The 13743-nt window shown below is 38.5% G+C and overlaps 1 protein-coding gene and 1 long non-coding RNA gene across 5 annotated transcripts in view; both read left to right on the top strand.

Annotated features, from left to right (window-relative positions):
- adgrv1 (adhesion G protein-coupled receptor V1) overlaps nucleotides 1–13743 on the top strand; it is a 169027-nt gene that overhangs the window by 131693 nt on the left and 23591 nt on the right. For all 4 annotated transcript variants that reach the window (XM_085181423.1, XM_085181425.1, XM_085181424.1 and 1 more), the window contains 2 exons: nucleotides 5575–5696; nucleotides 13075–13260. In XM_085181423.1, coding sequence (XP_085037549.1) covers nucleotides 5575–5696; nucleotides 13075–13260 — 308 coding nt within the window. The remainder of the gene's footprint in view (nucleotides 1–5574; nucleotides 5697–13074; nucleotides 13261–13743) is intronic.
- Nucleotides 547–4387, top strand: LOC146506977 (uncharacterized). Its single transcript, XR_014877382.1, has 2 exons — nucleotides 547–3192; nucleotides 3230–4387. It is a non-coding gene; the product is annotated as an uncharacterized LOC146506977 (long non-coding RNA).

Here is a 13743-nt window from a genome sequence, read left to right as displayed (position 1 = left end):
TCAAGGCTCTCCTGTGACAAAGCCAAGCCTGAATTAGTGCCACTTCTTTTGTTGGCAAGCAGCTTGCCCGCAAACTGTGCAGGAGTGTTGAGGCAGTGTAGATGCTTTACTGAGTTGCAGGTATGTGTGCATTATTCAAAAAGGAACAGTACTTTCTCATTCACAAACCAGGCTGAGGCAAAAGGCCAGCCTGTAGGATTTGTACTTCACATGAGCAGTTTTTTGTGAGAAAAGCGAAAGAAAATAGAGTAAATTGGACAAGTATGATACTGTAATGTGTGATGATTCACAATAGCCTAAACTTTTGACCTATAGGTTCAAGGTTCAAGGTTCTTTATTTGTCACATGCATAGTTATACAAGTATAACACACAGTGAAATGTAGCCTGACACGCTCCTCGACATGTGCAAAAATTGGGGGGGGGGGGTTGGGGTAGAGGAAGAACATTGCATACAGTATATATATATATATATATATATATATATATATATATATATATATATATATATATATATATATATATATATATTATATACATTGGGTGAATGTGCAGTAGTAGCAGCAGCAAGCAGGTGAATTCTGTACATTAGTATGAATAGACATCTGACTATTTTACAGAATAGACAATATAAACATATTTAAAATTAAAGGAATTTGAAATGTACTTTGTGCCTGGGTTTAGAATATATGTACTATACTGTACATACATACACAATTGTACATATCTACATGCACATATAAACATAACATGCACACAAACACACTTTAGTGCACATTGTATACTCCAGTGTTTGCACTGTTGTCAGTGTCTCAATATGTCTAAAGTCCAAAGAAGAATAAAACAATTATGGGAGAATATATTTATTGCTGTAAACACAGGCTACCCTTCTGCTCATTTCCCGGAATTACTTAAAGGTTGTGAGTTGACTTAAAACAACAGGAACTGAACCCTGCACTATGCAGCAGCACGACAATCATGACAATCAATAATTATCCCTATTATTTGTCCACTGCTTGCAGGCTCTGTGTGTGCTTCTGCAGTAATCCAAATAATAACTATTCACATTAAGCACTTAGAGTAAACTCAACCGTGACTTTCCCAGCCAGCTGAGATTCGTGCAGAACCTGCTGGACTGCTGATGCTATTTTGACAATGAACACCATGTGCATGTTTTCAAATTCCTTAGTGAAGCAACAACTGATGAGATAAGCTAACAGCTAATCTGTGTCTGTCTGTGTGTTTGTGTGTGCATGCCTGCGCGCGTGCACGCAAGATTATGAGAACCGCACATGTAAAATTCACAGGACTGTGTGAAATATAGCAGAACTTCTGACGTCAGTGAAATCAAGGAAGTGCGCCGGTGGGCTTTCGTTTATGTTCCTCCCCATCAACAGATTTGAGAAAGTCTGGAGTTCTGCCAATGCAGGGCAGCGAATAATAATAAACGAACAAAAGGTACAACAGTGCATATCAGAAGCACAACAGTGAACCCTTATCTTGTGTTAGAAAGACTTTATGTTCTTGTGTTGCGCAAGTGACCAGACTTCAAGTTGAATGAATAACTATTATTGTTCCAGTTTTATGACACTTAATGTTCCCTGGCTCCACTTTTAGCATTGATTGGTCAGCAGTGTGGAAACACAAATAAATGATGGATAATGTTTAATTACGTAATATTGTTTTATTTACTTTGTGTGTTTGAGTCGGTGTCGCTGCTTTATTTGTATGCTAAGCGCGTGCTTATATTTGTCATATCTTCATTAGTAATGGCCTTGAAATGCACATCCTTATTTAGACATTGTACTTTAACAGCTGATTGTTTTTAACATCTTGTTTTTAGTATTACTTTTTTTCCTTTGGTTATTACTCCTAGCTGTAACTAGATGCACTCAACACGTGCTTACTCCTGCTTGTTGTTATTACAGCTGGTGACTTCTCTGTGACCTTAATGTTAGCACGATCTCGAGTTTCTTTCTGGTTGTTTTCCTTCTGTGCATGCTCACTTCTCAGTTTGTCTTCTCACACCAAGAATGCTGCTCTGGTCAAATTTGAACTTGAGCCTGTCTGCTTGCCTGTGGAGCAAAGCAGCGTGTGTTTGTTGTACAGAAAGAAAGATAGCCATGACATCATTGAGCTTCTCTGAATCACAAAGCTTTTGCAGAGGATTGCATATGAATTCATGTCTGCTTATACATAATATGAACACACACACACACATGCACAGCCACACAGGCTCTTTGCTTCTACTTAGTGGTACAAAGCCAAACAGTCAGTCAGCATTTTGCAGTTAGTCTCAACTCGGCTCTGGGAACCTGTTCTTACTGTGGGAGCTCTGGCCTGTCCACAGACAGGAATGTGCTTACACGGTTGGAAAAAGTCTAACCAGGGAGGGAGGAGATGGAGACAGATGTGCAAGACACACTAAAGCCAGAGAGAGAGAAAGAAAGAAATGGGAAAGATAGACGATAGAAATTGATAGATGGAAGATAGAAAAAAGTTGTTATTTAACCTACACATGTTTGTAGACAGTTTGTCCACATAAGGCAACCCGAGATGAAGTGTGAAATAATAATGCATCAGAGGCTGTGACCAAGGCCAACAGCGAAGAAAGCACTAAAAAAGTATGATAGAGCTAAATAAATAAAAATACTGTGTGATAAGGAGCAGAAGTTAGAGCAGGGTGGAAATGACAGTGTGGTGGATGTGGCACCTAAGTGAGGGGTTTTTGTGCAAACCTGGGCCCGTGTCCTGTGTTTCCATCCTACTTGTGAAGAGAACTGTACACTCTGTCCTACATAACACCTTTCATGCAGACTGTAAGGAGAGTGACTCAACAGTGTAATTTTGAATCTGATGTTCCCTTCAGATCATCGTAAAAACAGCTTTTACGCCTCATGTAGCTGTAAAATGTATTATGTTTATCTTCTGTGACCCTGCACTTTTCACTTCAAGATACACACACACACATACACATAATCACAGGTATTGTGAGCCCAATAAAAATGTCTTTTACATTCTTTGATAATGCAATGTGGAGTTAGTTATTAATCTAATGTTTCATAAACAGATCAGTACTGTAATCAAAGCCAGTTTCTTTCATCTCCGGCTACTTGCAAAAGTGAAGCCATTCTTCTGTTTCAAAGACTTTGAGAGAGCTAGCCGTGCCTTCATTTCATCTCGCCTCGATTTTTGTTGACGCCTGAGTGTCAGGCGTCAGTCTGTCATCAGTTAGCCGACTGCAGCACGGTTACTAACTGGCAGAGCAAGCGAGACCACATATCTCCCATACTAGCATCCTTACACTGGCTTCCAGTCAGTTTTCAAATTGATTTTAAGATTTCATTTTTCGTTTTTAAGGCATTGCACAGGTTAGCACCCTCATACCTTTCTGATCTTTTGAACTGGTACACTCCTGCAAGATCATTGAGGTCTGCGGATCAAATGCTCCTAGCTGTCCCAAAGTCCAGATTGAAGCACAGAGGAGATCGGGCCTTTGCTGTGACTGCTCCTAAACTGTGGAACAAACTGCCCCCTCACATCAGGACCTCCCCAACATTAGACAGTTTAAAACCCCCTTTTTTCTTGTTAACCCACTTTTATTCCTTTGCTTTTAAATCAGAATGAGTTTGTACTACTTATATTTGTCTTTTTTCTGACTCATATCTTCTCATTTTACGGTTCTTTTCTTAAATTTTGTCATGTCTTCCTATGTTTTTATCTCCTTTGATTATTTTAAATGTAAAGCACTTTGGTCAACAGTTGTTTTTTTAAATGTGCTATATGAATAAATCTGACTTTGACTTTACTGAATAACCCTGCACTTTATGTGTTATAGCCATATTTTAGCTAAAAATCTGTGTATATCTGTATATCTGTAAATCGGTATTGGTTGCCAACTGCAAGCAGCTGATGATTTGACTACAGGCTTAAGTTTCTCAGTACTCACTTGTCACACCCTGCTTTAATCCCTCCACTGTTTTAGCTTTTTTACTTTTGTATTCTTCTCCCTACAATTATTTCAAGATGTTTATCTTAGCATATTAGCTAAGTATTAATAGGAGTCAGGCTAGTATTTGTCTGAACAAAGCAAAACTCATCACTATGGTGCAATACTCTTAATTTCATGGTGGTAGCACTCCTAATGTTTTTATTTGAGATCCCACATTTGCAACATACTTAGCAGCCAGGATGGGTGTGGTGCTGGTAATATGGATGTGTTTTGAATATTCTTTTGACAGTGTCCAAATTTGACTAGTGCATTGCACTTGTGTTGGTTAGCAGGCTAACAGATATCCTCCCATTTTTGTACAGCAAGAACAAGTGGGTTAAGAGAATTATTTGTGCAAGTAATAATGAAGTGCACTCCCTTTGTAAAATGTTCTCTGCTTTGTAAGGACCCCTGGATACTTACTTAATTATCTTAAGTCTTTCCCTACTTCAGTGGGGTTTTTTCTTGAATTGTCACATCCTGAAGTCTGAGGTGACAGGATGTATTCCTGTTAGTGGGCTGCAGGTTGACTAGCTGCTATGGTCTAAAAGCAGTCAATGCTAAGAAGACCTTTAAAAATATGCACTTTTTAGTCGTATTTGTGAGATCAGTACACTTTGTGTCAATGTACAGTTGTTACAGGGTTTGTCAAAGTGTTACTCTCAGAACTTGGGGGTTGTTTTTTGTTTGGTTCAGCTTAAAATAAAATAAATAAAAAGCCATAGTTCCCCCTTTGGTGAATGTGTAAATGTAAATGTGTGATGTTCGACCTCTGTATGAGGACGAGTATTCGTATGTTTCTCCATTTTGAAAATGTATTTTGCACCCTTAAAATATAAAGTACATCTGATGTGAAGATGTTGACACACCAGCTGCCTGTTTGCACAAAGAAAAGAATTGTGCACACTGTCTCTTAGATCATTTTCAGCCCATCTTAGGTACCTAAATGATTTAGTGGCATCACAAATGCTGAATGGATGAATCCCTGGATAGAGAGTACAGCTCTGATAGCATGTGTGCGTGCGTGCTTATACTGCGGGCATACTCAAGTATGAGTGTGTGGCTTTTTACCCTCCCTTATATGTCTCCTCGCTGTTGCTTGAGTCTCTAATCTAAGTCCACATAAATCCACATGCAAACCACAGGAAGTCAGAGAACTGTTGGAGCAGAAACGCTGCATCAGTGTTGTATTAGGGTTGTAAAATGTGGTTCATTAGACAGCTCCTGAATTAGATCCCCTTCCTCCTCTTTTACCAGACCTTGCTTTGGAAGAATGAGTATTACACCACAACATACCGTATATAGTTTAATATCAAGAAACTAGAGAATCTAAATAGAAATGATAACACAACAGCAGCTATATTAATTCTCCATCAATTACTATGTAATGTACGGTAGTTATTCTGCAATATGCGTTTGTTCAAATATGTTCAAATTAATAAGTGCATGAATGTCATACAGATAAAATATTATCTAGAATCTCAGTTCAGCTGTTATGTATAATGTATTGTATTGGCTTATATATATTTGAACAACAGTGCTGATATTGTTTTCATTCTGTTCCTGTTGTTATCTTGTGCTCCAGAGGTGCCGCTGGTCCTCTACCTGTTTCTGCTCATCTCCCTAGTTTGGCTGTGGGCAGGACTCCATATGGGCTACAGGTACCTGTGGATGCTCATCCTCTACGTCATCTTTAACTGCCTGCTGGTGAGATCATTTACTTTTCTGTTTGTTTGTTTGTTTCCTGTTTGTGCACATGTTTTCTTCTTGTTGTAATTGGAGTACAGTTAAAAGTTATGAAGTTAAAGCACTTCTTTTTATATCTTCAAGCTCGATGTGTGTACTCTTTCTCCAAGTTCAATTTTTCGTATGAAAGATATTGTTTTTACCTATCTAATCTCTAGTCTCAGCTACTCTCTGAGCTAAATGTTGCTGTAGCTGAAAATTTGAGAATGCTGCAGAGTCGGTAAGAGTATATGAATGTCATGAATGTCTTTGTGTGTGGGGGGTGGGGGATGGAGAGGTATGATGAAGGGAAGTCCATTCACTTTGAAGGCCAGCTTTGATGTATCTGACAGGCAGAGTAAGAAGTGCCTCAGGTGTGGAGCAAGAGAGGCAGCGTTATCACTGTGTCATATCTCACCAACGCCTCTCACTGCTATGTTTGTCCATCTCTCCACTTTATTTTTGTCTTTTCTTGGTCCCTTTTTTTGCATCTTTTTATAGTTTATTTACTCCCTCTGTTCCTCTCAGTTCTGTATTTCAGATGTCAGTGTAGCTAAGTAAAGATATTTCAAATGCAAGATAGATTACTCTACCACTAAATGCAGTTGAGTACATATTTAAATATTTGCACAGTGAGATCATTTTCACAAGCATGCCTTTGCATCACGCCACTACGGATTCCAAAAAAAGAAATAAGGATGGGAAGTGTAGATGCTGAGCTTCAATATAGAGGCTTAATAAAAATATAGTCCCTATAACCAATTTCCACCTGTTCAAAAGAAACTGGACAAAATGAGGACTGTCATTAATGATCAAATATAAAACCTGTGCAACAATATTATCGTAAACTCTGGAACACATTGTGCAAGTTTTTGTGGATTTTTCTGCCTTCAGTTATGTCCTTAGTGAGGGAAACGCATGCTTACTCATGTAACTGAGACATTTTTTTAAAAACTTTTGTCTTCTGGTTACTAAGGATTTAGCTGTGGCTCCATCATATCAGTAGTTTTATTACTTGGCTTTAAATTGACTTCTGTCAATTTTACTTAACCTACTAAATCATACATTTTCTGGCACAAAGATTTAGTTTTGTAGAAGTGTTTAATGCATAATGTGTTTTTTTAAGAAGATGCCCACGAAGCTTTCTGATTTCAGCTGTGCTTAGTTTTGCACAATTGATTGTTTTCTGTCTTGTCTAGTCCCTAAATGTTTGCAGTGATCGGGTAGATGCCATGTGCCACAAGAGGTCTGTGACAACCAATGCTGATATGTAGCATCTACATGCTAAAGACAACAGCGCTTAACAAAAGTAAACATCTCCTGTTAGTCCAGTGACTGAAGTGAAGTGATGTCAGCAGCAATGGGCATTGTCGTACTCGACACTTCTTCATGAGCAGCAACAGTTTGTCTATCCCTGTGACATCACATAGCTAGTTTGATTTTATTTCAAATTAACTTGTGATTGTTAAATTACATGCAAAGTTTTTAAATACATTTCCTCAGTTCTGCTTGTGTTTCTTTTAACCTGGGTAAAAATCCTCTCACTTTCTCAACATTTCAGACTAATAGCCTTTGTTTCCTCCCTAAATACTTTGATTTGTTTTTGGGTTTCATTAGGCCCCTGAGGTATCAAAGTTCTTAGCACTGCTGTCACACAAACATACATCCGTCCACACAATAGTGCAAAAAAATCTCCTCTTTACGCTAATTGGCAGATGAGTAGTTTGATAACACTTTTGCTCTCTAAATAAAGACTTTTGGGCTTTTTGGTGGGGATGTACAGTAACAGCTAAAAAGAGCTTCTTGCTACCCTATTTGTATTTCAGCAACTTACATGTAGCTTAACTTTGACTTCAGATAGGACGAGTTCTATCAAACTTTGTATCATCTGGAAAAAAAGAACTGCTGCAATTGATTTTCAGTCGTGCCTCATACAACGTTCCAGCTAAAACAGCAGCCTCTGGGGTCTGCACCAAAAGTACCAGAAATAGGAATTTATCAAAGTGGAACAGGTAAGGGTCCCAAAGGTACATTGTGTCCAAGAATATTGATTAGCCATAAACAAACTCATCTGACCCACTTTCTACAAAGCACCACTAAAGAAAGGTCAGGATGCTGTAACCATGTACGAAGCATGGCTGTAATCATATTTATTTGTATGCAAGATTTGGGTTATGTGTTTTTTTTAAAGCACATTTAATTTGTTTAGCGGTGATGGAGGAAAAGCGTTGCTGTGAGAGGACTCATTGATCATTTTGTGTCACTGCAGAACTTCCATTAGGGACTAAATCGAAAAAAGAAAGTAAAGTTTAAAGAAAGCAAATGTGATACTTACTCTCTGTCATAAACACTCGAACGGCAAGATTTAACAAAATATGATGATTGTCACATTTCTTAACAGATATGACTTGGTAACTAGAGTAATCTTAGTTTTGTTTCATGATTTTGTGAAATCAAACCCATATAGAATATTTTTAGGTTAACTAAAGAAATTAAACTGAGATATTTTTCAGGACATGGTGCTACAGGACTGCCTTATTCTCCCAGTATTATTATTCCAGTGCATTTTTGAACATCTTATCCTTCCCATAGGTTTTCAATGCCGTGAGCTTGGAATTTGTTAGGCTGCGCATCTCTGCTGCAAAGTCAAGTACACTTGTTTTTTTGTTTCCTTCATGCCGTGAATTTTCCATTAGGAGAATTTTCCATATTTACCTCATTGGTGTTGTTGATGTTAACTGCTGATTACTGAACACCATTAAACAGCTGCAGATGTTACAGCTGTGCACAAGTGTGTGTTGCAGAGCCCACATTGCTCTTTGGTTAGGTGCTGTAAAAACAACCTGTTGTTGCCAGCCGGGTATCTGTTAAAATCAAGCTGTGAAACACATCACATGTTTGCAGTTATACTGTGGAAAATGTGACTTTTTAGCCAACAGGCCACAGGGTTTTCTTTTCTCTCTACAAGTCTTTGATCCATCCTTTTACATAATACAGCTGTCAGTCACATCATGCTGAAATAGAAGACAATAATCAAATCACAACAGCACAACCCCTCATTATCTCCTCCTGCACGTTCGATGTACCGATAAACATTACGTCACTGTATCCGTGCTGTCAGAAGCCTCACAGCTGTGAAGCAGGACCATGCTTCATTACAATTCAATTCAACCCCCACTTGCACATTCAACCTTGGCACTGGCTAAAAATAGGACACAGGATATGTGTATATTTTTATGGAAAAGAAGGCGGTAGGCAATTAGCTGCGTGAAGCCTGGAAGTATTTAGGGTTTCGGTCAAACAGCTCTTTTTCTTTTAGCACAGAAAGCACAGAAAAATCTGCGGACACAGCACCTTTTGCAGTTGATGCAGTTTAGTATATTTAATCACTTTGAAAGAAGTCAGAAAACTCGAGAGCTATTTTTTAATTATCTCAGTTTTCTAATTTTATCCTCTTTCCCTTTGTCTTACCCCTGACAAGCAGTACATTTCTTTAGCTAGTTGCTGTTGTCACTTTTAAACCCCCTACTTAAAAACCCACAAAACAGAATGCTGTGTAAAATTGTACTCAAAACTTTGCAAATTATTTAAACACCATAATTAACTTAAAGTAGCACAAAGGCAACATGTCAAACTATGAGATTTTATTGTTTTTGATTTGATTCATTTTAAGGTTGATGCGGGCGACATGTTTTGAAAATGTTAGGAAACAGACCATAAAAGAGAAACAGCTTAAATAAAGCCTGCAAATAATTTGAAAATTTGAGAATAAACTTTCTAAATATGAAATTAAAAAGAATTTGAGGATTTTGTCATCTCTGAAATGTAAGATCCTTTGTGTATCTCTGTACACAAAGGAGAAGGCCGAAAATGGCACAAATGGCAGTGATGTGAGATTCTTTTTGTGAATGCCTGCACTTTCTCCAGGATGAACACAAAGGGACCATCAACTTTGTTATCAGCACACATTTCAAAAGCCAGCATGAGGGTGTTAGTGCACCTAGCATGAATAAGTTACCAGTATCTGAAGGAACTCTTAATGTACGCTACCATCCAGCAACTGTTTTCTTTCAACAAGACACCACCAAACTGCATTTGTATTACAACAGCGTGGCCCTTTTGTAAAATAGCCTGCCTGCAGTCCAGGTCTGTTACCTATTGAAAAAAAAGCTGGCACATTATGAAACAACACTGCAGTGAAGAGAGCAGTTGAGCAGCTTAAATCCTCCACCTAAGAATGGGAAAATATTTCAATTTAAAAAGTTGTTGTTGTCCATGTTGTCTTTGTCTTCTTTTAAATGTCAGGATCATTATGATTTCAATCATGCAAATCATTGCTTTCATATGTACATTTTGCTCAGCACCCCCAATGATTTTAAACAAGGTTGTATCCAACACGATCAAATACTCCTTCTCACGGTCCGTTTCACATCCCTCAACACCTTCCCGTCCTTAGTGTCCTCTTTTGGACTTTGCCTTCGATCTCCAAAGACATGGACTCAGCGATCAGGGAACACTTACATAACTTGCCTATGGCTGTTAAGCCTGTTCCTCAGGCCACACATCTTGCTAATGATCTGTGCTAATCACCCACAGTGCTGTTGTAATGGAGAAATGCTCATGGATAGAGACATACACACCCATATATGAACAGTGTTGGGGAGTAACGGAATACATGTACCGCCGTTACGTATTTAAAATACAAAATATGAGTAACTGTATTCCGTTACAGTCACCGTTTAAAAAGGTGGTATTCAGAATACAGTTACTTTGTTGAAATAAATGGATTACACGGCGGTACTTTCCTGTTTCATATTGTGGCGGGTCAGGACTGTTTGGGTTTTGTTTGACAGCTACGTTCCAGGTGGCAGCGTTGCGGTTGCCATGGTTACAGGGTGACGCTCTCTCTCTCTCTGTGTTTCCTGGGCGAGAGAGCGACTTTTTGTTGTTGTTGTGCTAAGCTAATAGGCAGAATGCTACAGGTATAGCTCTAAAGAATATAGCATCATAGGCAGTGTAGTCCGTGCTGCAGGGAGAATGGACTGCCATACCCGTTATGGGTCTGTGAACGAGGGAGGGAGAAAAAGGAAAAGTATGAGCTGTCATCGAGCAAAAAACGGGAGCTGGAAGCATGTAAATATAATAATAACCACTGCAGCTAAAAAGAGTGCCTGACGATCCCAGTTGTAAGTAAGCTATTAAGACTCGACTGTACACTGTGTTCGTGTTTTCCTCCAAAAACAATAAGTCCCGTTGGAGCAGCCTTTCAACGCCTCTCTCTGTCTCTCGCTAGCAAAGTTGACCCAGACAACAAAGTAAAGCTATTTTTCGGCTACGAGCCTGACACGAACCTGCCGTATTAGCCAGAGGTCCCTTTACTACGGTTTGGAGCCGCTGACCTTCAGTAATAGTAATAAATCACAGCAATAGTACATTCATGTAGTTGTAAACAGCATGATAATATATTAAGTAATCCAAAGTATTCAGAATACGTTACTCTCATTGAGTAACGTAACGGAATACGTTACAGAATACATTTTGGGGCATGTATTCTGTATTCTGTAATGGAATACATTTTAAAAGTAACCTTCCCAACACTGTATATGAATACACACCTGGCTGCTTTCTGTTACATGTTACATGTGAACACACAAAGGAACTAATTACCTTCTTCAAGCTATACGCAGATATATATATCCAAATATAAGGTCATAACATCATTATGACTTTACATATCCCTGAACATAGCTCCTAGCCATGAGGTGTCCCATTTACTAAAGGACATGGTTTAAAGCTCTCATTTTGCAATTCATGCACAATTACCTACAAGGCACACTAATTTATGGGAACACAGTGTACCAATCTGTTTAAGTCACTGTGTCAGAAAACAGCGGAGTATACTGCACTGTTTTTAACCTGCAAGGTCTCCAGTGAGCTTATAAGCAGGCTTTCTTTCCTTCTCATAATCTGGATATTCCAGTTTTATAGTGCCCCCATAAACACACAGTTCTGATTTACTGTTCCTTCTCTCTTCCTCTTAATGTTTACTGTGGCCATCCAGGCTGCTTACAATCAATAAACTCAATAAACGTTGATTGCTCTGCCAGGAAAGTTGAAGCTTAATTACAGACACAAACCTCATGTCACAAAGTTTGATTTAAGGATTTGAATAAGTTGGGGAGTTGCACACACACACACACACCCACTGACAGATTGATATTTATTTTCACAAAAAAGCAAAGTGTTTACATTTGGTTTTATCAATGAAACAATCAGTCCGTCCGGTTTTGCTTAAACATATTTTATTACTGTATTCATTATTTTCTTCCATGTTGTCCAAAAACTTACTTTCTCTCCCCATGTGTAAACGTCTTTAATAGATCTGTGTTGGCCTGTATTCACACACGCTTGTGGTTTGCGCTCTTGTGCGTTCCGTCTCTGTCTGTGGCTGCCATCATCGCCCGATGATGGGTGTTGTGAAATATAAGCTGGATTTGTGGTATTTGACACCCTGGTGTTTTGGGGTAATTCGCATCCTGGTGCTGTTGACCAAGCAGATTTGGTAATGATGAAGAAGTGGAGGAGGCAGAAATACCAGTATGCCAATGATGTCACTGCCCCAGTGGTGAAGTAATGCTTCAGTAATCAGGCTGAAAGAAGTGAAAGAAGTTTAATTCAGAATGCAACAGCAACACGCTGCACAAAAATAATAATGAGTATAGTATTATTTAATATCACATATGTTTATGTAATATGTACAGAGCTTAACAAATCTATTAGACTACCACTGAGTGTGAGGTTTAAGCCACAGCTGATCTAAATCAACAGTTCTGGTAATTACTGAAATCATTTTTTATGTCTCTGTAATGGTTAATCCACCAGTATGTGCAAGCTCTTTAATCCAAACGATATTTTTATGCTAAAATCTATTTAATTTTATTATTCATTCATAATTTTATTATTTTACAAAACAGTTGGAAAAGAATAGTAAAGCACATTATTATTTTTAATTAAGCTCCAAAAGTACAGTTATTTACTTGCATTCTTGAATAGAAAAATTAGGTTTGTTTGATGAGTATGTTGTGAGTGTTCTTAGAAAATGGGAATAGCTATATACTTTTTTATCTTTTGACAGATTCCTAAAATATTTATGTCTTTTTGCTTTTATGATAGGTGGTCTAATGAATTTGTGACGCACTTTTTTGGATCGTTTGCTTCTTTTACCCTTAGCCGGCCCCCAAGCCTGCCACTGCAGATTGATTGAGCCAGCAGTATTACAGATTTCAGATTAATCATACTGAAGAGCAGAGCCATAACTTATTCCTAATGTTGAATTTTTTCCCCACTGCTTTCTCTACAGGGCTTGTATGTGTTTGCTGTGTACTTCATCATGCACAACCAGCTGTGTTGGCCAACTAAAGCAAGTTACACAGTTGAGATGAGTGGACAGGATGGGCCGGATTCTATGTACCAGGGAATGGGACCCACCCCTGTGGGAGGCGACATCAGCAAATCTACTCAAAATCTCATCAGTGCCATGGAAGAGGTACACATACAGAGCTTACATTGTCATCACATTGACACACTTTTCACATTTTTATTTGACTTACTGATTAAGAAATCCCCATTTCCGGCATCTCTTTTGAAAAGATTTTGCTCCCCATCCTGACTGTTGAGGTCTGATGATGACTTTAACTCCCATTCTGACCACACATCCATTACAGTTTGTGGTTGAGTTTGTCAGAAATGTGTAGAAATCTTGCATTTGAATGGCAGATGTGGTGATGACGAGAAGAAACCATAGTGACAACCATGGATTACATGATAGAGTAATCATTTGTTTTGAGGAACTTCTGTGTCAAACTACTGTGAAATTTAGTTTTTAAGACTAAACTTATTTCTGCTTATTCTTCTGTAACTCTGTTTCCCACGGCTCTTTTGCCCGTTCTCCGTTGTCTAGTTTACATTTCTAGCACATTCATACTCATTCACTTAGATTTTTCAGATTGATTCTCCTGCTAACAGCCCC

Source organism: Neolamprologus multifasciatus, chromosome 12, assembly GCF_963576455.1.
Source record: "Neolamprologus multifasciatus chromosome 12, fNeoMul1.2, whole genome shotgun sequence".
NCBI lineage: Eukaryota > Metazoa > Chordata > Actinopteri > Cichliformes > Cichlidae > Neolamprologus > Neolamprologus multifasciatus.
The sequence above is the reverse complement of the archived record's forward strand: the minus strand, read 5'-3'. Positions and strand labels throughout refer to the sequence as shown.